The 27,500-nt window shown below is 39.5% G+C and overlaps 1 protein-coding gene and 1 long non-coding RNA gene across 3 annotated transcripts in view; both read left to right on the top strand.

The window, feature by feature from the left end:
• Positions 1-15,915, top strand: part of rgs9a (regulator of G protein signaling 9a) — a 37,959-nt gene extending 22,044 nt beyond the window's left edge. For both annotated transcript variants that reach the window (XM_062050515.1, XM_062050516.1), the window contains 8 exons: positions 5,519-5,548; positions 5,688-5,749; positions 7,711-7,824; positions 8,044-8,159; positions 10,175-10,262; positions 10,373-10,511; positions 13,213-13,295; positions 14,911-15,915. In XM_062050515.1, the coding sequence (XP_061906499.1) occupies positions 5,519-5,548; positions 5,688-5,749; positions 7,711-7,824; positions 8,044-8,159; positions 10,175-10,262; positions 10,373-10,511; positions 13,213-13,295; positions 14,911-15,067 (789 nt within the window). In that variant the 3' untranslated portion in view covers positions 15,068-15,915. The remainder of the gene's footprint in view (positions 1-5,518; positions 5,549-5,687; positions 5,750-7,710; positions 7,825-8,043; positions 8,160-10,174; positions 10,263-10,372; positions 10,512-13,212; positions 13,296-14,910) is intronic.
• A 2,313-nt stretch (positions 15,916-18,228) lies between these two features.
• On the top strand, positions 18,229-22,843 carry LOC133652115 (uncharacterized). Its single transcript, XR_009826526.1, has 2 exons — positions 18,229-18,435; positions 18,518-22,843. It is a non-coding gene; the product is annotated as an uncharacterized LOC133652115 (long non-coding RNA).
• Positions 22,844-27,500: the final 4,657 nt, after the last annotated feature.

Below are 27,500 nucleotides of genomic sequence, written 5' to 3'. Positions count from 1 at the left end.
GTCACTTTCTTTTAAGTGGTTATAAAATTTGACTGCTCTCTTTTGGATCTTGATTATTAGTGGGTATCTTCCTAATTCTGCTCTGCATGCATTATTTGGTGTTTTCCGTTGGGTGCGGAGAATGGATTTGCAAAATTCTGCATGCAGAGTCTCGATTTGGTGTTTGTCCCATTTTGCAAAATCTTGGTTAGCAAGAGGGCCCCAGACCTCGCAGCCGTACAGGGAAATGGGTTCTATGACGGAGTCTAATATTTTGAGCCAGATTTGAATAGGAATGTCTAGTTTGATGTTCCTTTTGATAGCGTAGAAAGCCCTTCTTGCCTTATCTCTCAGGTCGTTCACAGCTTGGTTGAAATTCCCTGTGGCACTGATGTTTAGGCCGAGATAGGTATAGTTTTTTGTGTATTCTAGGGCAGTTGTATCTAGGAGGAATTTGTGTTTGTGGTGATGGAGGCTGGGTCTTTTTTGGAATATCATAACTTTTGTCTTGGTTAGGTTGACTGTCAATGCCCAGGTCTTGGAAAATGTGTGTAGAAGATCAAGGTGCTGTTGTAGACCTTCTTTTGTTGGAGACAGCAGCACCAGATCGTCTGCAAACAGTAGGCATTTGGCTTCTGTGTCTACTAGGGGGATGCCAGGTGATGTAGCTTGTTCCAATGTTTTTGCCAATTCATTGATGTATATGTTGAAGAGGGTTGGACTCAAACTGCATCCCTGTCTAACCCCACGGCCTTGAGGAAAGAAGTCTGTATGTTTTTCACCAATCTTCACTGCACATTTGTTGTTGGTGTACATTGACTTTATGATGTCATATGTTTTCCCTCCGATGCCACTTTCTAGCAATTTGTATAGCAGACCCTCGTGCCAGATTGAGTCGAATGCTTTTTGGAAGTCAACAAAGCAGGAGTATATTTTGCTTTTGTTTTTGTTAATTTGGTTGTCAATTAGGGTGCTGAGGGTGAAAATGTGGTCTGTTGTACGGTGATTTGGTAGGAAGCCTATTTGTGATTTGCTCAGGGCATTATTGTTTGTAAGGAAATTTACAAGTCTGTGGTTGATGATCATACAGAAGATTTTACCGAGGTTGCTGTTGACACAGATCCCACGGTAATTATTGGGGTCAAATTTGTCTCCACTTTTGTGAAGCGGTATTATTAGTCCTTGGTTCCAAATATTGGGGAAGATCCCAGAGCTAAGGACAATGTTGAGGAGTTTTAGTATAGCCAATTGGAATTTGGAGTCTGTGAATTTGATCATTTCATTTAGGATACCATCAGCACCGCAGGCCTTCTTGGTTTTAAGTGATTTTATTTTGTCCTGTAGTTCTTGTATAGTAATTGGGGAGTCTAGCGGGTTCTGGTAGTTTTTTATTGTTGACTCTAGGCTTTGTAGTTTATGTTGTATGTGTTTTTGCTGTTCATTTTTTTGTATTGGGCTATAGAGATTGGAGAAGTGGTTTACCCATACATCTCCATTTTGGATGGGTAGGTCCTCATGTTTTTGTTTGTTTAGTTTGTTCCAGTTTTCCCAGAAGTTGTTTGTTTTTATGGATTCCTCTATATCATGTAGCTGGTTTCTAACATGTTGGTCCCTTTTTTTCCTGACTGTATTTTTATACTGTTTCAGGGTTTCGCCGTATTGGAGACGTGTGTTCTGGTTGTCTGGGTCTCTGTGTTTTTGGTTTGATAGGTTTCTTAAATTTTTTCTGAGATTTTTACAGTCATTATCATACCATTTGTCGTGGGTATTAATATTCTTCCTCATTTTTCTATTTGAGGCCTTTAGGTTGGATAGGGAGGCTGTAAGGTCAAATATATTATTGAGGCTTTCTACCGCCCCGTTTACGCTTTCACTGTTGCATTGGAAGTTCTTTTCCAGGTACTGGTCTAAACATGACTGGACCTTTTGTTGCTGGATAGCATTTTGGAATTCTTCTACACTACTTTCTTTCCATTTGTAGCATTTTTTAATAGTGTGTAGTTTGTTTGGTTTTAGTACTTCCTGGTTGGGTGTTGATCTGTTCAGGTATACAGTGGTTTTGCTGTGGTCTGACAGGGGTGTTAGCGGGCTGACTGTGAACGCTCTGAGAGACGCTAGGCTGAGGTCAGTGATAAAGTAATCTACTGTACTGTTACCTAGAGATGAGCTGTATGTATATCTACCATATGAGTCCCCTCGAAGCCTGCCGTTGACTATGTACAGTCCCAGTGAGCGACAGATCTGTAGGAGTTGTGAGCCATGTTTATTTGTTGCTTGGTCAAAGTTGTTTCTGGGGGGGCATGTTTGAGAGGGGATGTTTTCCCCTCCTGGTAGGTGCTTGTCTCCCTGTGTGCTGATAGTGTCGGGCTCTCGTCCTGTCCTGGCATTGAAGTCCCCACAAACTACAATGTGGCCACAGGCCTGGAAATTGTTTATTTCGTCCTCTAGGATGGAGAACATGTCCTCCTTAAAATATGGGGACTCAATTGGGGGGATGTAGGTGGCACACAGGAAGACATTTTTTTCGGTTGACGTAAGTTCCTTATTTATTTCTAACCAGATGAAAAAAGCTCCGGTTTTGATTAGCTTTATGGAGTGGGTTAGTTCTGATTTGTACCATATTAACATACCTCCCGAGTCTCTCCCTTGTTTTACCCCTGTTAGCTTGGTGGATGGTACCAGCAGCTCTCTGTAGTTTACAGGGCAGCCAGTAGGGCCATCTCCTCTGTGCCATGTCTCTTGTAGGACAATGATGTCTGTGTTTGAGATTTCTGTGGTAAAGTCCGGGTTCCTGCTCTTAATGCCAAGGGCAGTGGACCTCAGACCTTGTATATTCCAGCTTGAAATGGTGAAAGATTTGTATTCCATTATGAAGGTGTTATATTCCAGTGGATTTGGCCTGGACTATGATTGAATAGAGCTCGCTCATTATCTGCTGCACGGTCAGCTCACAGGGTGGGGATCCACCAGGTGTGGGGTTGGCTTGTGCATTTGTGTGGTATGGGTGGGTGGGCAGGAGGGGGGTTGGCATGAGAGGAGAGGGCCTAGCCTGGGATCCCGCGGCCTGTGCATAGGTGTATAGCGTGGTCCTGGCCTGGGGTGCAGATCTGTGTGGGGCAGGGTGGGCTCTGGGTGCCGCAGGTCTTCTGGGTGTAGCTCTGGGTGGGGTGTTCGTCTCTCTGTTGCTCCTGTAGGATGAAGTCGGTCTGCGGTTGAGTGCGACGTCTTTCAGGGACTTTGCAAAATGAGGGACTACTGTTTTGAGGATGTGAACAGTGTCGTACATGCTGTTCTGGTCCAGGGTGGGGTGGGATGCCAGGTAGACGTTTTGCTTCATTGCACAGTCTCTGGAGATTTACTCTCTCTCACTCACTTTCTTAATCACTCACTGACTCACTCACTCACTCAATACTCTCCCACTCACTCACTTTCTTACTCACTCACTCACTACTTTTTCACTCACTGCTTTCACTACTCTCTGTCACTCACTTTCTTACTCATTCACTCACTCACTCACTACTCACTCACTTACTCACTCATTCCTCTCACTCACTTCCAATTCCCATACTCACTCACTCACTCACTCACTCACTCACTGCTCTCTCGAACTCACTACTCACTCACTCACTCACTCACTCACTCACTCACTCACTCACTCACTACATACTTACTTACTCACTCACTCACTCACTCACTCACTATGCTCTCATTTACTCACTCACTCAATACTCTCTCACTTACTCACTACTCACTCACATACTCACTCAATCCGCTCACTCACTTCCAATTCACATAGTTACTTACTCACTCACTCACTCACTCACTCACTCACTCACTCACTCACTCACTCACTCAGTCATTCTTTCACTCACTACTCTCTGTCACTCACTCTCTTACTTACTTACTCACTCACTACTCTCTGTCACTGACTTTCTTACTCACTCATTCACTACTCTCTGTCACTCACTTTCTCTTACTCACTCATTCACTACTCTGTCACTCACTTTCTCTTACTCACTCACTCCTTACTCACTCACTCACTTTCTTAATCACTCACTCACTGACTCACTCACTCAATACTCTCCCACTCACTCATTTTCTTACTCACTCACTCACTACTTTCTCACTCACTGCTTTCACTACTCTCTCAGTCACTCACTTTCTTACTCATTCACTCACTCACTCAGTCACTACGCTCCCATTTACTCACTCACTTACTCACTACTCACTCACTTACTCAGTCATTCCACTCACTCACTCTCTAAGTCACTCACTCCCAATTCCCATACTGTCCCTCACTCACTTTCTAACTCACTCAGTCACTCTTTTACATACTACTCTCTGTCACTCACTTACTCACTCACTACTCACTCACTCACTCTCTTTCACACTCTCACTCACTCTCTGTCACTATTGTCACTCACTCACTCACTCACTTTTGCATATGTTGAATAAAATGTGTAAGTCTGTAACTTTTCTCTGCTCTCTGGTACGTAAAGTAACTCCCTACAACCAATGAGGTTTTTAGTGTTGTGTGTGCATACCTGTTAGCTCGATGCTAATTTACATTGGATATGCCATATACATGCTACTGATTATCATTAGCAATTTAACATGGCGATTCAACACCTCCAAATGTGTTAATGAAAACTTCAACTAAGATGCACATAACAATCAAACAGCTGGCGTGTAATAAGTTCAATACTTACAGTATAAACATTTTGTAGGACTCAACAAAAGACATGTATGATGAATGCATACTTTGTCATGTATTACTAACTGAAAACAGATAAACTTATCTTCAGTTTTGTTGGCTGTATTTATTGGACCGAATGTGAAGGGAGATGAATGTCTCCATGGTAACAGCTGGTAGTAAACACAAAATCCTCATTTTACTAGGGCGGTCTGCACTAGTAAACGTATATCACGCGCTGGGGGCCCAGTGATATGTGGGCGGGGGCCCATTATGCGTGAGAAAGTGCATATAAAATGTCCATTAATGAAAGACAGGGTGCTTCATATGACTTTTTAGCACAAACATATTCCAAGTCCCTTCCTGCTCCATCACTGATGATAATAAAATGCCCCTTTATGTTTTCACTGTGGTGCGCAGTGTTAGTGCTGCTCTTGTAAGGCAGGTTTAGTGGGGTCCAAGCCCCGGTTAGACGATCAAACGGCAAGATTTGCAAATATATGTTTCAAATATTATGTTAAATTATTAAAGGTGAATTTGTTTTAGTACAAAACATGCATCAAGTTTGTTTAAAAAAAAGTATAAAAATAATTTCACATAGATATAAAAGAGTGAGCAAATTTTGTACTGGGGGCCCTCCAATTAAAATTCTCCTCAGGGCCCCAATTTAGCCAGGGTGGCCGTGGGCCTGCATGACTTTTACACATGTTATCAATTACAGTCTTACTAGATCACTTGCAGCACCCCCAGGAGTGGTACGCACATTTGTATAGTTTGCACACACTACTTAGCGCATGTTATTTGGGATTTTGATAGATTATCATTTTCATGTATTTTGTCTTCCAGAAAATGACATTTGACCAATACAGACGTATGGTAAGTATGATTGTGTTACTTTACTGTGTTGACTACATTCTGCCATGTTTACACTACATCGTGTACTTTGGGGTTTGCAAGTTACATATTCAAATGTACATGAACATCAACGTTTGATGGATATTGTCGTTTGTTCTAGAACTTGTTCTACCAACAAGCCATCATGAGGTCAAAGGTGAAATCCAGTGTGTCCCTTGGAGCGTAAGTTGGATTTTCCAGAACGTTATTGTCATGAGCAAATATTTGTAATATTACAAGGGAAAAGACACCACACTGAATGATTGGATCAGCATGTTGAAGATTGTACAATAGGTATTATTTATGTCACATTTGGTCTTATTTAAGTCCCATTTAGTCTTATTTATGTCACAGTTGGTTTCATTTACATTTGGTATTATTTATGTCACGTTCGGTCTTATTTATGTCACATTTAGTCTTGTTTACGTGACAGTTGGTCTTATTTGTGTGACATTTGGTCTTATTTATGTTACATTTGGTCTTATTTATGTCACATTTGGTCTTGTTTATGTGACATTTGGTCTTGTGTGACATTCGGCCTTATTTGTGTGACATTTTGTCTTATTTGTATCACATCTGGTCTTATATGTGTTACATTTGGTCTTATTTATGTCACAGTTGGTCTTATTTGTGTGACATTTGGTCTTATTTGTGTCACATTTGGTCTTATGTGTCAAATTTGGTATTATTTATGTGACTTTTGGTCTTATATGTGTCACATTGTATCTTATTTATGTCACGTTTGGTCTCGTTTATGTCACATTTGGTCGCATTTATATAACATTTGGTCTTATTTGTGTGACATTTGGTCTTATTTGTGTGACATTTGGTCTTATTTGTGTCACATTTGGTCTTATATGTGTCACATTTGGTCTTATATGTGTCACATTTGGTCTTATTTATGTCACATTTGGTCTTGTTTGTGTCACATTTGGTCTTATTTGTGTCACATTTGGTCTTATATGTGTCAAATTTGGTATTTATGTGACTTTTGGTCTTATATGTGTCACATTCTGTCTTATTTATGTCACTTTTGGTCTCGTTTATGTCACATTTAGTCTCGTTTATGTCACATTTGGTCTTATGTGTCACATTTTGTCTTATTTATGTCACATTTGGTCTTGTTTGTGTGACATTTGGTCTTATTTGTGTCACATTTGGTCTTATGTGTCAAATTTGGTATTTATGTGACTTTTGGTCTTATATGCGTCACATTTTGTCTTATTTGTGTCACATCTGGTCTTATATGTGTGACATTTGGCCTTATTTATGTCACATTGTATCTTATTTATGTCACGTTTGGTCTCGTTTATGTCACATTTGGTCGCATTTATATAACATTTGGTCTTATTTGTGTGACATTTGGTCTTATTTGTGTGACATTTGGTCTTATTTGTGTCACATTTGGTCTTATATGTGTCACATTTGGTCTTATATGTGTCACATTTGGTCTTATTTATGTCACATTTGGTCTTGTTTGTGTCACATTTGGTCTTATTTTGTGTCACATTTGGTCTTGTATGTGTCAAATTTGGTCTTGTTTGTGTGACATTTGGTCTCGTTTATGTAAAATTTGGTCTCGTTTATGTCACATTTGATCTCGTTTATGTAAAATTTGGTCTCGTTTGTCACATTTGGTCTTTCTGTGTGAAATTTGGTCTTATTTGTGTGACATTCGTTTTTTTTGTGTCACATTTGGTCTCATATTTGTCACATTGTGTCTTATTTGTGTCACATTTGGTCTTATTTATATCACATTTCGTCTTATTTGTGTGACATTTGGTTTCAGGTGTTTGACATTTGATCTTATTTATGTCACATTTGGTCTTGTTTGTGTGACATTTGGTTTTATTTGTGTCACATTTGGTCTTGTAGTTGTCAAATTTGGTATTATTTATGTGACATTTGGTCTCTTATGTCACATTTGATCTTGTTTATGTAAAATTTGGTCTCGTTTGTCACATTTGGTCTTATTTGTATGACATTTGGTCGTGTATTTGTCAGATTGTGTCTTATTTGTGTCACATTTGGTATTATTAATGTCACATTTGGTCTTATTTATGTCACATTTGGTCTTATTTGTGTGACATTTGGTTTCACGTGTGTGACATTTGGTCTTATTTGTGTCACATTTGTACCAACAGGCTGGTGAAGTGCATCACCACTTACAAGAACCATGATCCCTTTTTGGCACCTTGCCTACCCAGCAACCCCTGGCTGACAGACAACGACTCTTACTGGACTCTCAATATGAGAATGTACGTATGTACATACATACATACATCTACAGTAGGTAGATCCATCTGGGTTTCATTGTTCACAACCTCTAAAAAAATGATGTCTCGTGTGAGCAGAACATGTCTTTAAAGTGACCTTGAAAAGGGGGTCAAAGGGTGTGGTTTTACGTCATCGAAATTTGTATCCGTTCATATTGATGCATCTTTTTTGCGAGCTGTAAAAAGTATTTTTGTGAACAGGGTGGACGTGCCGACTAAAATGCGTGTGGAGCGTTGGTCCTTCAGCTTGTTTGAGCTGCTGACTGACCTTCGAGGCAGAGACGACTTCAAGATCTTCCTCAAGAAGGAGTTCAGTGGTAAGTTATATTTCATGATTGGAGTTTCAGCCTTCCCACTAATGTCTCATTTTATCCACCCGTCCTTTTTTTCTACCGTTTGTCTTCACCACTGAACTTAAATATATCCCAACTGACTTTGGTAGACTTTGGCCTAGTGGCCTGTCAATCATCAGGCTTGACTAATGTTTACATTTGATCCCAAGTCACTACTTTAACCCTTGGGGATCCTCCAAATGTGATGAGTGTTATAGGTGCCGGGGACCCAGAAAGGTTTCAGCAATAAAAGTCTTAAAAGTAAGTCATATATATATAAAAAAACAATACAAAAATATTGTCATTGTAAGTTATAATACTAACACTCGTAAACATGTTAGTATACTAACGAATGCTAACGACGCTACCTTGATTACATTACAATAGCACGTACAAATATGCATGAAAACACTCCTAGAGACATCACACATGGGATGCTCTAGTAAGTATGAATTGTTTTAGTTATATTGTAAAACTTACAAACGTTGCTTGGAGTGATAATGAAGAATCCCTACGAGTAGAAACGCCATGGACGGCGAGAAGACTGAAAGGCACTTGATAAAAAACAAAACACTACCGATAAATGGAATGACACTGCAGCCCCGAGAGTGAGCGAACTTGTCCAAAATATGGCGCCATAGTACAAACAATAAAACACCCTTTTAATGTTTTTGCTTGGTTCTTTATTTTATTCATATAATATTTATTATTTTTTGTCCTGTCCAGCCACTCAGGCAAATCATATTGTTGATGTAGATTGTCTATATCTGCTGTACACAAAAGAGAAGTGTTGGATACTTCGGGGATAGAGAGGGGGAAGAGGGGAATAATATAATGCAGAGAGACAACAATATCAGCAAATACGATATGTTAAAGTTAAATCGCAATGATGGTCACACACACACACACACACTAGGTGTGGTGAGATTATCCTCTGCATTTGACCCACCGCCCTCACCCCCTGGGAGGTGAGGGGAGCAGTGAGCAGCAGCGGTGGCTGCGCCCGGGAATCATTTTTGTACAAGTATGATAAGAAAAATAATAGCAAAGAAGGAGTTAGTGAAGTAAATATTAATAACACAGAAATGACAATGAACGTTATTATACTACAAATGGATCAATACAAATACCAATAGAAGTAGCACTATTGATATTGAATAATAACAATAATTACCTCTACTGTCAACAATACAATGGTTTCAAATTCAACAATACATGTATGTAATGATAATTTGAAATACAAAAGAAAGCAGATAAATGGAGGGGAAGAAAAACAAGCGAACTGTATTAACCTTGTAGATTGTTATGGTAAAATAGGTTAAGCTTTGTCAGTGTGCCGTGTTTTACCCAGAAACGTGATTATTTGCATGAGTGTATGTATGTATATGTGCTTGTATATGTACAGTATGTGTATATGTATGTTTGTACAGTGAATGTATATGTACACTATGTGTATATGTATGTATGTTTGTATGTACATGTGCTTGTATATGTACAGTATGTGTATATTTATGTTTGTACAGTGAATGTATGTGTACAGTTTGTGTATATGTATGTTTGTACAGTGAATGTGTATGTACAGTATGCGTGTATGTATATATGTATGTATGTATGTATGTATGTATGTATGTATGTACAGTGAATATGCGTGTGGAGGTATGTACCTTGAGTGTGTATGTATGGACTGTATTTGTGTATGTATGTGGGAGTATAAGTACCTATGTGTATGAATGAATGTACTATGAATGTATAGTTTGTATGTATGTGTATATGTAGGTAAAATATATTTGTCTCCCAGTGTCAGCTCTTGTTACATGCTGTTGTTCCTGCTTGGTCTCCACGAGAAACAAACATAAGTTTTGATGAGGCAGAAGACGTGCGCGTTTGAGCGGCACTCAGAGATGATTGGCAATAATAACGCTGACTAGACAAAATGTGCGTTGGACAACAATTTGGTGTTAGTTGTTGTGAATTGTTTCTTAGCTGTGCGTGTTTTCCAGGGGAGAATTTAGCCTTTTGGGAAGCAGCTGAGGAGCTGAAGTGGGGGACTGCGTCGTCTATGTCCAGCAAAGCTGAAACCATCTTCAAGTAAGACAAAACTTATTTTTAGTAAAGACTGAAATGTCATCACTTCGAATGTAAACGTGGGAAAGTGGAACATTGTTAGTCATCATTTGGATGAAATGTTGAATGTTCAGGACCTTCTTGGCCCCCGGCGCCCCTCGTTGGATCAACATTGACGGCAGGACCATGGGTCTGACCGTGAAAGGACTGGAACATCCTCATCGTTATGTTCTGGAAGCTGCTCAGACGCACGTCTTCCTGCTCATGAAGAAGGTCTCATCATATCCCCTGCTGTTCATCATATTATATTACTAGTATTGATTGACAGTACAGGACATCAATCTATTTATTATTTTATTAATCTGTTTATTATTTTAATAATATACTCATTATTGTATTAATCCAGTGGTTCCCAAACTTTTTACCATCCCGTACCCCTTCAAACATTGAATCTCCAGCTACGTACCCTCTTCCTCCCCGTTTTTCCCCCTCTGTTTTTCAAGTGAGAGTGATACGTCTCAAGATGTCTTCGCAAGAGTGAAGGTTTCATTGAGTTGTTTTGCACATATAATAACACACTGTGGCCGAATAGACCAACCAGTACCGATATAAGTGAACCCCAAAGCAGTGTAGTTCTCATCATATTTGCATCTTTTTGATGATGTCGTTATGATGTCTCTATCCGTATGCTTTCTCATGTCATGGGGCCGAAGCTCTGCATCATACTCACGGTCACTGTCAGTGGCCATGCTAGTAACTTGGCTAGCATCAATTGTAGCGCTAGCCCTACTGCTTGCACCCTGATCCAAGGAAGAGAAACCTGGGTTGCATCCTCGATTGTAGGCCTACTGGTAGACACCGATGATGTCTCTGCGGAGGGGGGGTTTACTCTTTTTAGCCATTTGTCCATTATTCCGGAGCAGATATGGCTGTTTTCTATGAATAGTAACTTGACGTTAACAAGTAGCCCAATTGAAACACTGTGTCGGGAGAAGACTTGAGCGCGGGACAAGTATGTATTTAGAATGCAGGTCTATAGCGCGGGGTGGTATATTGCCTTTATCCAATAATCATACAAAATAAATGGCTGGGGGAAACAAAACACAAAGTGAAACCAATGCATTTCTATGGGCTTGCAGTGCAGGATTTTAGAACCGTTTTCTAACCCTCCGCGGCAGCCGCGTGACAGACGTGTCCATTGTACATTCTTGTACATTCTATTTACTTTCTTTACATTTTTAACATTCTATTTACTTTGAAACTTTTTTACATTCTGTTCACTTGCTTTTACCTTTTTTACATTCTGTTTACTTTCTTTTACATTCTATTTACTTTATTTTAAATTTTTGACATTCTGTTTACCTTTTACCTTTTTTTTACATTCTATTTACTTGTTTTACCTTTTTTTACATTCTATTTACTTGTTTTACCTTTTTTACATTCTGTACAGCCCTTACCTTTGGGCTGGTACCGAGGGCGACTGTGTTGACCAGTTTGACGCGTGTAAATGATAGAATGTCCAGTACTGTAGAACTGTGTTTGGATATGACAATCCGTTTATTCCAGCTATCTAAATTAAATCAAATGTAAGTTATATAACATAAAATATGCTAACCTTGAATGGCACATTGTCACAGCATTGTCACGGCAAGACACGACACGTCACGTCACAAACACAAACACGACCACGACCACGGTCGAAAACTGTTTGTCCTCCAATCGCCTCGCCCATGCTCACACCTGAACCCAATTTAAAGGAGGCTACCATGGTAACCGCACCATGGTAACAGTCCCCTCCCTGGTCAATACTTCCTGGTTCCTAACAGGAAGTGGGCGGAGCACTCTGCCGAAAAGGAAATTAAACATGCTGAACCCAACAATCAATTAGAGAAAATAAAAATAAAAACAATATAAACAAATAAGGAATTTTGGCTCCAACACATTCTATTTACTTTCTTTTACCTTTTTTACATTCTATTTACTTTATTTTACCTTTTTTACATTCTATTTACCTTTTAACTTTTTTTTCACATTTTACCTTTGTTTTAAATGGTAAATGATCTGTATTTATAATGCACATTACTATGCCATATATTGATACCAAAAGTGCTTTACTTTATACATCACATTCACACACTGGTTTTTTACATTCCATTTCCCTTCTTTGACTTTCTATTTATCCTATTTTACCTTTTAATGCATTCTATTTACCTTCTTTTACCTAATTTACCCCTTTTATTTACACTGTTTTACCTTTTTTTTTTACATCCTTATTTACTTTTTTTTAACTGTCATTATTACCCTATTTTCCCTTTTTATTTAACTTTTCTTTTCTGTAACCTTCTATTTAGTTTGACCTTTTGTTTATGCGGTCTAGATTTGATCAGAATCAGAATCAGAATAGTTTTATTGCCATTGTTTGAGAACGGGTTCACAAACTAGGAATTTTTCTTGGTGCAATCGTGCAACATAAAACACATATAACACATATTTGGTAATAAAAAGAGCTGTAACTGAGCTAAAGAGCTGTAACTGAGCTGATCAACGTTGTTAGTTACATTCATGAAACAACAGAATAAGAATCCAAGTTATTTTCTAATCAATGAATGATTGCATGGATTGTTGGCTGCGGCCCTACGAGGGATGAATACAAATAGTAGTAATATTATAGCGTACTTTGTGTAATATCAGTAGAGCCAACACAATGCTTACAGTAAATATTTACGTGCACCATCAAGAAGAAAAAACAATTAATACAAAATATAGACTTTCTCATTGAACTCAACATCAACAATCTATTAGATTAATAACCATATTTATTTCTCCTTATGCTTTCTTTCCTTTTTTTGGTATTATTTTTGTCTGTTTTTATATTATTCACATTTTAGTTTGTGCAAAGCATGTTGTTTTGTATAAGAAAATAAGGCAGCCAAGTAAAGATTGTCATGTGTATTTATGTTTATGTTTCATACAGGATACTTTCTTCCGTTATCTCAAGTCTCCTGTTTATAAAGACATCCAGAAGAAGGCCATCAACCCAGAAGTTCATAATTTCAGGTTAGTAAAGGAAACATTCACAAACTCTTTACTCGCCACTTAATGGTTCACTTATTGATTGCTATCGAATGTTGTTATGATGCCACGCCCCTCCTAGTTTATGACATGCCCCCCACGCTTTTTTCAGGCCAAAAGTCTGAAATTGAAAAAATAGGATTTGAACCTAGAAAAAAAAAACAAGCTCAAAATATCAAAATATATGAAAGTGAAAAATGAAAATCAATCATTTGTTCAAAAGAATTCCCAATGAATCGATCTTTTTTTAACCAGGAAAAAAAAAGTGTGTTCTAAATTTTTATTTTGAATACACCGATGTATTTTTCAAAATTACATCTAAACATTTATAAAGACTTCAATGTCATGTGCTTAAAAATCATAAAGGGCGTCTCTACTTGGCCACAATTCTCTAACGGCTAACGGAGGGAGCACTTTAACATTCCTCTAAGGTTGAACGCAAATATTATATCTAGATGTAGTCCAACATAAACATGAGTAAATATTATTTATGTATTATTGTAGTCCAACATAAACATGAGTAACTATTAAATCTATATTATTGTAGTCCATCATAAACAAGAGTAAATGTTATTTCGGTATTATTGTAGTCCATCATAAACATGAGTAAATATTATTTCTATATTAATGTAGTCCAACATAAACATCAGTAAATATTATTTATATATTCTTGTAGTCCATCATAAACATGAGTAAATATTATTTCTATACTATATTATTGTAGTCCAACATAAACATGAGTAAATATTATTTCTATATTATTGTAGTCAATCATAAACATGAGTAAATATTATTTCTATATTAATATAGTCCAACAAAAACATGAGTAAATATTATTTCTATATTATTGTAGTCCAAAATAAACACGAGTAAACATTATTTATGTATTATTGTAGTCCAACATAAACATGAGTAACTATTAAATCTATATTATTGTAGTTCATCATAAACATGAGTAAATATGATTTCGATATTATTGTAGTCCATCATAAACATGAGTAAATATTATTTCTATATTAATGTAGTCCAACATAAACATCAGTAAATATTATTTATATATTCTTGTAGTCCATCATAAACATGAGTACATATTATTTCTATACTATATTCTTGTAGTCCATCATAAACATGAGTACATATTATTTCTATACTATATTCTTGTAGTCCAACATAAACATGAGTAAATATTATTTATATATTATTGTAGTCAAACATAAACATGAGTAAATATTATTTCTATATTAATATAGTCCAACAAAAAACATGAGTAAATATTATTTCTATATTGTTGTAGTCCAACATAAACATGAGTAAATATTATTTATATCTTCTTGTAGTCCATCGTAAACATGAGTAAATATGATTTATACACTATATTCTTGTAGTCCAACATAAACATGAGTAAATATTATTTCTATATTATTGTAGTCCATCATAAACATGAGTAAATATTATTTCTATATTATTGTAGTCCATCATAAACATGAGTAAATATTATGTCTATATTATTGTAGTCCATCATAAACATGAGTAAATATTATGTCTATATTATTGTAGTGCAAAAATAACATGAGTAAATATTATTTCTATCTTCTTGCAGTCCATCCCAGCTGGAGCAAAACGCTAGCAGTCGAAGTGCTGGCGTTCATCCTCTGGTGCTTTGGCAGCAGGAAGAGGAGCAAAAGGCCAAAGCTGCTGCAGCTTCTGCTCCTGTTGACGTCAAAGCTATGATGAGCAAAATAGACAGAAAGAAATAATACGACATTATTCAATATGTTACAAAATGATTTACACTAACAAATACAATCCAGTATACAGTATATAAACTAACAAATACAATCCAGTATACAGTATTTACACTAACCAATACAAGCTAGTATACAGTATATAAAGTAACAACTTCAAGATAGTATACAGTATATAAAGTAACAAATTCAAGGTAGTATACAGTATATAAAGTAACAAATTCAAGGTAGTATACAGTATATACAGTAACAAATTCAAGGTAGTATACAGTATATACAGTAACAAATTCAAAGTAGTATACAGTATATACAGTAACAAATACAAGGTAGTATACAGTATATACATTAACAGATACAAGCTAGTATACAGTATATACATTAACAAATACAAGATAGTATACAGTATATACATGAACAAATACAAGGTAGTATACAGTATATACATGAACAAATACAAGCTACTATACAGTATAGACCAGGGGTCGGCAACCTTTACCACTCAAAGAGCCATTTTGGCAAGTTTCACAAATTAAAGAAAATAATGGGAGCCACAAAAAATTTTTAAAATGAAAAACACCGCATACAAAGCTTAAATTGCTTTGTGCTATGTTAACCAGGGGTCTCAGACACACGCACCGGCACGCACCTTAATATGGAAATTTGATGTTAGTTCGGCCCGCGAGTTTTGAATGAATGGCGCTTGATAGCGTTATACTTGCCAATCCTCATTATTTCCGTGAGACTAACGAAAATCCGGCCGTGATGGCACTGCTTTTGGCGCCCTCTACAGCCTGCCCAAACAGTGTACATGCTTGACCACATGTAGAATGCAGTTTCAGCTTGCTCACGTAAGTGACAGCAAGGCGTACTAGTTCAACAGCCACACAGCTTACACTGACGGTAGCCGTATAAAACAACTTTTAACACTGTTACTTTACAAATATGCGCCACACTTTGAACCCACACCAAAAAAGAATGACAAACACATTTCTGGAGAACATCTGCACTGTAACACAACATAAACGCAACACAACAAATACCCAGAATCCCATGCAGCCCTAACTCTTCCGCTCAACCGACGCACGGAGGGGGGGAGGGTTGATGTGTGGGGGGGTTGATGTGTGGGGGGGTTTGGTGGTAGCGGGGGTGTATAATCTAGACCGGAAGAGTTAGGGCTGCATGGGATTCTGGGTATTGGTTGTGTTGTGTTTATGTTGTGTTACGGTGCGGATGTTCTCCAGAAATGTGTTTTTCATTCTTTTTTGGTGTGGGTTCACGGGTGGCACATATTTGTAACGTAACAGTGTTAAAGTTGTTTTATACGGCTACCGTCAGTGTAAGCTGTGTGGCTGATGACTAACTATGCTTTGCTGTCTCCTACATGTGCAAGTAAAAGCTACATACAACATGTGGCTGGACTGGCATGCTGTTTGTAAATGCTATAGAGGATAATTACTGCAGTGCAATTAGGGCACGCCCTTAATTTAGTAATTAGAGTGAAAATATGATCATATTTGCCCTGGGGGTTTTCTAGGAGAGGCACTGAGATCCATAAGTCTCCTGGGAAAATCGGGGGGTCGGCAAGTATGCAGCTGAGCCGCATCAGAGTGTTCAAAGAGCCGCATGCGGGCTCCGGAGCCGCGGGTTGCCGACCCCTCGTATAGACATTAACAGATTCAAGCTTGTATACAGTATATACATGAACAAATACAAGGTAGTATACAGTATATACATTAACAAATACAAGATAGTATACAGTATATACAGTAACAAATACAAGGTAGTATACAGTATATACATTCACAAATACAAGCTACTATACAGTATAGACATTAACAGATACAAGCTAGTATACGGTATATACACTGACAAATACAAGTTAGTATACAGTATATACACAGTAAGAAATACAAGCCAGTATACAATATATACATTAACAAATACAAGTTAGTAAACAGTATATACATTAAAAAATACAAGTTAGTATACAGTATATACAGTAACAAATACAAGGTAGTATACAGTATATACATTAACAAATACAAGTTAGTATACAGTATATACAGTAACAAATACAAGCTAATATACAGTATCAATGTTTATTTATATAGCCCTAAATCACAAGTGTCTCAAAGGGCTGTACAAGCCACAACGACATCCTCGGTACAGAGCCCACATACGGGCAAGGAAAAACTCACCCCAGTGGGACGTCGGTGAATGACTATGAGAAACCTTGGAGAGGACCGCATATGTGGGTAACCCCCCCCCCCCTCTAGGGGAGACCGAAAGCAACGGATGTCGAGTGGGTCTGACATAACATTGTGAAAGTCCAGTCCACAGTGGATCCAACACATCAGCGGGAGTCCAGTCCACAGCGGGGCCAACAGGAAACCATCCCGAGCGGAGACGGGTCAGCAGCGCAGAGATGTCCCCAACCGATGCACAGGCTAGTGGTCCACCCGGGGTCCCGGCTCTGGACAGCCAGCACTTCATCCATGGCCACCGGACCTATGCAACTCCCCCTCGCAAGGGACAGGGGAGAAGAGGAGAGAAGAAAAGAAACGGCAGATCAACTGGTCTAAAAAAGGGGGGGTCTATTTAAAGGCTAGATTATACAAATGAGTTTTAAGATGGGACTTAAATGCTTCTACTGAGGTAGCATCTCTAACTGTTACCGGGAGGGCATTCCAGAGTACTGGAGCCCGAATAGAAAACGCTCTATAGCCCGCAGACTTTTTTTTGGCTCTGGGAATCACTAATAAGCCGGAGTTCTTTGAACGCAGATTTCTTGTCGGGACATATGGTACAATACAATCGGCGAGATAGGCTGGAGCTAAACCGTGTAATATTTTATACGTAAGTAGTAAAACCTTAAAGTCGCATCTTAAGTGCACAGGAAGCCAGTGCAAGTGAGCCAGTATAGGCGTAATATGATCAAACTTTCTTGTTTTTGTCAAAAGCCTTGCAGCCGCATTTTGTACCAACTGTAATCTTTTAATGCTAGACATAGGGAGGCCCGAAAATAAAACGTTACAGTAATCGAGACGAGACGTAACGAACGCATGAATAATGATCTCAGCGTCGCTAGTGGACAAGATGGAACGAATTTTAGCGATATTACGGAGATGAAAGAAGGCCGTTTTAGTAACACTCTTAATGTTACATTAAGTATAGACATTAACAAATACAAGCTAGTATACAGTAAGAAATACAAGCTAGTATACAGTATATACTGTAAGAAATACAAGCCAGTATACAGTATATACATGAACAAATACAAGTTAGTAAACAGTATATACATTAACAAATACAAGATAGTATACAGTATATACATTAACAAATACAAGTTAGTATACAGTATATACAGTAACAAATACAAGGTAGTATACAGTAACAAACACAAGCTAGTATACAGTATATATATTAACAGATACAAGCTAGTATACAATAAAAAAAAACAAGCTAGTATACAGTATATACACTGACAAATACAAGTTAGTATACAGTATATACACTGACAAATAAAAGTTAGTATACAGTATATATATTTTGAAACAAAACGCCAGATAATGTCTGCTAATAGGTGCCATTTTGGGGTCCTTATACACACACCATAGTAATACTGTATGTTGAAGCACAGTACATCTGACTATGGTAGTCAGACAACAATCCAAGCGGTGCAACTTCTTAGCTTACCAAAGTCCTACTAAAACATTTTGACAGATTGTTGAGCACTGTGTCATGTTCTATATTCTCAAAGGAACATTTAAAGTTTTGGTGTTTACTGGCATTATCTTGCAGTCCACACCTATCTCTTATGTGTGACTGCCATTTACTGGTCACACTTATCATTACACCTTGTACCAAATAAAATAGCTTCCAGGTCGGTAAGCACAACCAGAATGATTCCGTACATTAGGTTTTAGTGCGCTTTATAGTCTGAAAAATACAACCTCCACATTTTTTTAGACAACAGTCTATAATGTTGATATGGGAAAATGAAGGTGGCAAAGTCACTTTATGGTTTGAAAATAAATTCTGCACTTAATTTGTTGCTGTGTTTCCATGTTAGCCATAACTAGTGATTTGATGTAGTGCACAACCTACTTGAAGGTGCCTCCATGAGGTCAAAATTGCTTTTTGGACTTCTCACACAACTCTTCAGTTTACCAGAACGAGACTTGCTTTCCGGGATTTAGGTTTTGATTTTGGATAAATAGAACGAATAAAGCGGCCCACTAAAATCATATCGGATAGTGCTGACAATGGCATTGGCTTGAACTCTGTCTGTCAGGTTCAAACACCGATGACATCTATTACAAGACAAGAAGCAAAGGAAATCAAACAGAGACAGGATTCAATTTAGCTCATGAGGAGAGCGCCTGTGTGCCTGCACCCTCGTACAGCATCACCACACCGCTCTGACGAGGGAGTTCCACGCGTCCTCTTTTATTTGGGCTTTTTCTGATTACATAGCATTACATTACATTACGCAGCTGCTCCTAAGGGGAGGTGGTCATAAACAGCTGTTGCACTCGGTCATAAACACTTCAAAGAAAAGGTGCCTGGAGCTGCGTCAGGTCTGCTCCCTCTCCGCTTTGTAGATCTCAGGTCAGGACAAGGTCTACCTGTGGCTGTCAATAGATCAAAGAAACCGACACCCCCGTGTCGCATCCCATCGCACACAGTGGAGTTTTACAAGCCTTTTGCTTGATAAGATGAAAGACAGCTTTTGTCTTCGCGCAGGGCGAGCTGAAATCATGGGAACACAAAGTTGTGTGATAACTTATATACAATTATTCTGACACTGTCCAAACATTATGTCTGGTGAAAAACATCCCATTTTTCCTCTAGGAAACAACACACTGGGATTTGTTAATGTTGTTACTTCAAATAATAAAAAAATCTTCTTTCGCTTTGAGTTTGACCGTTTATCTAAAGAATTTGATTGTTGACCACCACAAACTCTTCAAGAACTTGTGCTCACACAGAAACTTGATACCAAAGCATCATTTTATGATTCATGATCTGTCGACGATTAGGATTGTTGTGTGGAGTATGAGCTTTGAGGCCAAGCATACGTTTTTTTAGAGCAGTGGTCCTCAACCACCGGTCCGTGACGCAATTTCTACCTGGCCCCACAGAGCCATTAAACAATTTCTCCTACTTCACTTTGGCCAGTCCCAGCAGACACACCAATAAGCTTGTTCTAAAACTCCTGATTTGCTATATCTCTTACATCTTTGTGACATGGGACAATGCACATTAATAAACATCAAGTTGCCAAAAGCTAGGTTCCATCTGCAGGTTGATGACCTAAGATCAGTAGTAGTTCAACTGGAGAAGTGCTAAATTGTTGCATATAATAATTGTGCTGAAGGAAGAAAATACACGTCTCCTTTGACCTCGTCAGTTAAAGGCCTACTGAAACCCACTACTACCGACCACGCAGTCTGATAGTTTATATATCGATGATGAAATCTTAAAATTGCAACACATGCCAATACGGCCGGGTTAGATTAGTAAAGTGCAATTTTAAATTTCCCGCGAAATATCCTGCTGAAAACGTCTCGGTATGATGACATTTGCGCGTGACGTCACAGATTGTAGCGGACATTTTGGGACAGCATTGTGGCCAGCTATTAAGTCGTCTGTTTTCATCGCAAAATTCCACAGTATTCTGGACATCTGTGTTGGTGAATCTTTTGCAATTTGTTTAATGAACAATGAAGACAGCAAAGAAGAAAGCTGTAGGTGGGAAGCGGTGTATTAGCGGCCGGCTGCAGCAACACAAACACGTAGCCGGTGTTTCATTGTTTACATTCCCGAAATATGACAGTCAAGCTTTACCATTGGCCTGTGGAGAACTGGGACAACAGAGACTCTTACCAGGAGGACTTTGAGTTGGATACGCGGTACCGTGAGTACGCAGCTGCGGCTTCCAAACATTTGATCGCTTGCCCGTACATGCGTGCCGCTATGTGCATGTCACGTACGTAACTTTGGGGAAATATATGCGCTGTATGAACTTTGCGGAGGTGAACGGTACTGTGGGCTGTGGGATTGAGTGTGTTGTGCGGGTGTTTGATTTGTATTGGCGGGTTGTATGGACGGTTTTTTGTTATGCGGGATTAATTTGTGGCATATTAAATATAAGCCTGGTTGTGTTGTGGCTAATAGAGTATATACTGTATATGTCTTGTGTTTATTTACTGTTTTAGTCATTCCCAGCTGAATATCAGGTCCCACCCGCCTCTCACAGCATCTTCCCTATCTGAATCGCTTCCACTGCCCTCTAATCCTTCACTCTCACTTTCCTCATCCACAAATCTTTCATCCTCACTCAAATTAATGGGGTAATCGTCGCTTTCTCGGTCCGAATCGCTCTCGCTGCTGGTGGCCATTATTGTAAACAATGTGCAGATGTGAGGAGCGCCACAACCTGTGACGTCACGCTACTTCCGGTACAGGAAAGGCTTTTTTATCAGCGACCAAAAGTTGCGAACTTTATCGTCGATGTTCTCTACTAAATCCTTTCAGCAAAAATATGGCAATATCGCGAAATGATCAAGTATGACACATAGAATGGATCTGCTATCCCCGTTTAAATAAGAACATCTCATTTCAGTAGGCCTTTAAATAGCTGCTATTATTGCACAAATATGAATACATAACTTTTAGAATGGAAGTAGAAATCCACAGAAATGTATTCATTTTTCATGCACTTACAGTCGTGGTCAAAAGTTTACATACACTTGTAAAGAACATAATGTCATGGCTGTCTTGAGTTTCCAATACTTTCGACAACTCTTATTATTATTATTGGTGCAGTTCAGCTAAATTTGTTGGTTTTCTGACATGGGCTTGTTTCTTCAGCATTGAATTTAGCTGAACTGCACCAATTTTGTCAAGAGGAGTGGTCAAAAATTCAACCAGAAGCTTGTGGATGGCTACCAAAAGCGCCTTATTGCAGTGACACTTGCCAAGGGACATGTAACCAAATATTAACATTGCTGTATGTATACTTTTGACCCAGCAGATTTGGTCACATTTTCAGTAGACCCATAATAAATTCATAAAAGAACCAAACTTCATGAATGTTTTTTGTGACCAACAAGTATGTGCTCCAATCACTCTATCACAAAAAAATAAGAGTTGTAGAAATGATTGGAAACTCAAGACAGCCATGACATTATGTTCTTTACAAGTGTATGTAAACTTTTGACCAGGACTGTATTTGCTATATTTATCTGGCACACATGGAAGGCCGGTCCGTGAAAATAATGCCTACGTTAAACCGCTCCCTGGTGCAAAAAAGGTTGGGGACCACTGATTTAGTGTATTTCAAAAAAATAACCAAATGACTTGCTAAAAGGCATCAGATGACCATCACTGGGAAACCTTCACACACACAAACAGAATATGGGCCAATCACATCATTTTGAGAGAGGAAAAAGTCAACAATTAAGAGTTGTGTGAACATTCAAAGTGTGGAGTACACAGCTGGCCATGATTTGCTCGTCAAATACTTGATATTCTTCTGCTTGACATTTTTTCGTTGACACAAAAGCAATTCACTGAGAACTCCGATGAACATGCCCACACATTTAAAACTTTACAAACCCAGAGAAGGTGTGCAATTAAAAATAACCTTGCGTAAATATTCCGAACCATTTGACACTTAAATATCACGTGGTTCTGCAGATGAACATTTGTGTATCGTACCCTCATTTGTTTTTTTAACTGACTGCACGGGACCAAACAGAAATAAATATTATTGGAAATGCATTGTTTTGTTTTTTTGTGTATCTTTTTTTATTGTAATAACATGTTTAATATTTAACTATATTAATTCTTTTATTTTAACTCTGCAAAGTGTGGAGCTATATAAACCCTGAAAAATAAAGATATTAAATATATCTATATATGTCAAGCGTTGATAAACGGTGTGTTGTGAAAGACGCAGGAAGTTGTTGTGATTTTAGGATGCACGCGAACATGCAGTAAAAAATTGATTATTTGTTTATAAAACGAAGAAAAAGCGAGAGCAACGGGGAAGTGCTCTGACAGGCGTGGAGCAGACAGCGTCCACAAAGTACGAGTGGACCTGCGCTCGGCATCAAAAGGATGGTCTGTGGTCACCAGTGAATAGAGAATCGATAACAAGGGAGGGAAAAGGATCAACTTAAATTGTCTTGATTGCAAACAGAAAACAGGTGAGGGGAAATGGTGCGGGACAGAAGTGAAGTAGCCAGGGGGAAACGCCAACAAAACCGGAAGAGTCGTCAAAATAAAAGCACAGGACACAAACTAACACAAAACACCGGGGAGCACTGACAAAACGCAATATAAAGGCACGGCTGGTTACACCCGGCCATGCCTTTATATATATATCCAGCGGCCTGTAAAGCAGCGGAGCCTAGTACCAGCGGGGACCGTCGATGGAGGAGACGTAAGCGGTGTGATAGGAAGCAGAAGCGGGGATGCCGAGCGGGGCTAACAACAAAGCTAAAGGCTAATCCTCACAGAACGCCGCTTCCTTCCATCCTGCTTTCAAATGTCCGCTCCCTGGAGAACAAACTGGACTACCTTAAGCTGGATTTCATAGCAAGACGCGAGATGAGAGACTGCTGCGCCATATTTCTCACAGAAACGTGGCTGAAACCATTCGTTCCGGACAAGGCAGTTAGCATCGAGGGGCTAACTATGTTTCGGTCAGACAGGAGCAGAACTCTCACTGGTAAATCCCGAGGTGGTGGTGTTTGTATATACATCAATAACAACTGGTGCAACAATGGGAAGATAGTATCGTGTCACTGCTCTCCCGATGTAGAAATATTGTCACTGCTCTCCCGATGTAGAAATATTAACTATAAAATGCAGGCCATTTTATTTATCCCAGGAATTCAGTGCTATGATCTTCACAGCAGTGTACATTCCTCCCAGTGCTAACTCCAAAGAAGCTTTGAATGCTTTGTACTGCTCCATCAATGAACTGCTATCTACACATCCAGAGGGGAGTTTTCATCGTGGCAGGGGATTTTAATCAAGCTAACATGAAAACTGTGTTCCCTCATTTCCATCAATATGTGAATTTTGCAACCAGGGGTGGAAGAAAGCTGGACTTAGTGTTCAGCAATATTAAACATGCGTATAAAGCTGCACCACGCCCCCACCTCGGCTCCTCAGACCATCTATTTGTGATGCTAATTCCTGCATACAAGCCCCTGCTGATCAGGAAGCAAGCTACAGTGAAGCAGGTGAGGACCTGGCCAGAGGGAGCAATGGAAGCATTACAAGACTGCTTCGAAACCACAGACTGGGACATGTTCAAGGCAGCCGCCACCGAAAATCATCACACTTGTGTGGAGGAGTAAGCAGAGTCTGTGTCCGCATACATTCAGAAGTACATGGAGGATGTCAATGTGATCAAGAACATCCCCACACGGAACAACGAGAAACCTTGGATGAACAGTGAGGTACGTGCAATGCTGAAGGCTCGGTACAAGGCTTTTAAGTCTGGTGACATGGTAGCATTAAAAACAACCAGAGCTAACCTGAACCGTGCCATTAAAGGCCTACTGAAACCCACTACTACCGACCACGCAGTCTGATAGTTTATATATCAATGATGAAATCTTAACATTATAACACATGCCAATACGGCCGGGTTAACTTATAAAGTGACATTTTAAATTTGCCGCTAAACTTCTGGTTCGAAACGCCTCTGAGGATGACGTATGCGCGTGACGTAGCCCGGGGAACACGGGTATGCCTTCCACATTGAAGCCAATACGAAAAAGCTCTGTTTTCATTTCATAATTCCACAGTATTCTGGACATCTGTGTTCGTGAATCTGTTGCAATTATGTTCATTGCATTATGGAGAAAGAAGCTGAGCAAGCAAAGAAGAAAGTTGTCGGTGCGAAACGGACGTATTTTTCGAACGAAGTCAGCAACAACAGTACACAGCCGGCGCGTCTTTGTTTACATTCCCGAAAGATGCAGTCAAGATGGAAGAACTCGGATAACAGAGACTCTAACCAGGAGGACTTTTGACTTCGATACACAGACGCCTGTAGAGAACTGGGACAACACAGACTCTTACCAGGATTACTTTGATTTGGATGACAAAGACGCAGACGTGCTACCGTGAGTATGCAGCTTTGGCTTCTAAACATTTGATCGCTTGACCGTATGTGCGCAACTTTTTTTTTGCGTATGTACGTAACTTTTTTTAAATATATAAGCTTTATGAACCTTGGGTTAGGTGAACGGTCTTTTGGGCTGAGTGATTGTGTGTGTTGTGTGATGTATTGGCGTGTTCTATGGAGCTAGGAGCTAGCATAGGAGCTAGGAGTTAGCATAACAAAGACGTAGGTGTTTTTATGCAGGATTAATTTGTGCCATATTAAATATAAGCCTGGTTTTGTTGTGGCTAATAGAGTAAATATATGTCTTGTGTTTATTTACTGTTTTAGTCATTCCCAGCTGAATATCAGGTACCGTGAGTATGCAGCCTTGGCTGCTAAACATTTGATAGCTTGACCGTATGTGCGCGTCACGTACGTAACTTTTTAAAAATATATAAGCTTTAGGAACATTGGGTTAGGTGAACTGTCTTTTGGGCTGAGTGATTGTGTGTGTTGATCAGGTGTTTGAATTGTATTGGCGTGTTCTATGGAGCTAGGAGCTAGCAGAGGAGCTAGGAGCTAGCATAACAAACACGTAGGTGTTTTTATGCAGGATTAATTTGTGGCATATTAAATATAAGCCTGGTTGTGTTGTGGCTAATAGAGTATATATATGTCTTGTGTTTACTTACTGTTGTAGTCATTCCCAGCTGAATATCAGGTCACCCTCGGCTCTCACAGCATCTTCCCTATCTGAATAGCTTCAACTCCCCACTAGTCCTTCCCTTGCACTTTACTCATCCACAAATCTTTCATCCTCGCTCAAATTAATGGGGAAATTGTCGCTTTCTCGGTCCGAATCTCTCTCACTTCATGCGGCCATCATTGTAAACAATAGGGAACTTTGTGTATATGTTCAACTAACTATGTCACGCTACTTCCGGTAGGGGCAAGCCTTTTTTTTATCAGATACCAAAAGTTGCGATCTTTATCGTCGTTGTTCTATACTAAATCCTTTCAGCAAAAATATGGCAATATCGCGAAATGATCAAGTATGACACATAGAATAGATCTGCTATCCCCGTTTGAATTAAAAAAAATCATTTCAGTAGGCCTTTAAGGTTGCAAAGCGTGCTCACAGTCAGAAAGTGCAGGACTTCTTTGAGAACCCCACAAACACTAGACGAATGTGGCAGGGCATACAGGTCATCACAGACTATAAAGCTGCCCCCCGTCCCTGTGACAACAGTATCAGCTTCCTAGATGACCTTAACAACTACTTTGCGAGGTTTGAGGCACTTAACACCACTCCGGCGAGAAAATCCATCCCTCGCCCTGATGAGCAGCAGCTCAACCTGGACATAGCGGATGTCCGGGAAACCTGATGACATTACGGGCAAGGTGCTTAAGGGATGTGCAGACCAGGTGGCTGGGGTTCTCACAGACATCTTCAACAAATCGCTGACCCAGGCTGTGGTACCATCATGTTTTATGGCGGCCACAATCATTCCAGTGCCTAAAAACCAACAATCTCCTCCCTCAATGATTATCGCCGCGTTGCACTCACCCCCAACATAATGAAGCGCTTTGAGAGGCTGGTAAAGGAATATATTGTCTCCAGACTTCCCCCCACATGCGACCCATACCAGTTTGCTTATCGCCCTAACCGCTCCACAGAGGACGCCATCTCCTCTGCACTCCACCTGAGCTTAGAACATCTGGAAGGAAAGGACACACACGTGCGGATGTTGTTTCTGGACTTCAGCTCAGCATTCAACACCATCATCCCGCAGCACTTGGTGAGCAAACTGGCCCCCCTTGGATTCAATACCCCCCTTTGCAACTGGCTGCTTGACTTACTCACAGACAGACCCCAGTCTGTGAGAGTGGGTGACAACACCTCCAGTGCCATCTCCCTGAGCACCTGCTCCCCCCAGGGCTGCGTCCTGAGTCCACTGCTGTTCACGTTGATGACCCATGACTGCTGCGCCAGGTCCACTACTAACCACATTGTGAAGTATGCGGACGACACGACAGTAGTGGGCCTCATCAGTGACAACGACATGGACTACAGGGAAGAGGTGAAACATCTGGGTCACTGGTGCAGAACCAACAACCTGGTCCTGAATGTCGACAAGACCAAGGACATCATCGTTGACTTCAGGAAGCACCAGTCCAGCCACGCTCCACTCTTCATCAACGGCACAGCGGTGGAGATAGTAAGCAGCACCAAGTTCCTGGGGGTGCAGATAACTGACAATATGACCTGGTCCCTACACTCTTGTAAAAAGAGCTCAGCAGCGCATGCACTTT

The sequence above is a fragment of the Entelurus aequoreus genome, linkage group LG06 (genome assembly GCF_033978785.1).
Source record: "Entelurus aequoreus isolate RoL-2023_Sb linkage group LG06, RoL_Eaeq_v1.1, whole genome shotgun sequence".
NCBI lineage: Eukaryota > Metazoa > Chordata > Actinopteri > Syngnathiformes > Syngnathidae > Entelurus > Entelurus aequoreus.
The sequence above is the reverse complement of the archived record's forward strand: the minus strand, read 5'-3'. Positions and strand labels throughout refer to the sequence as shown.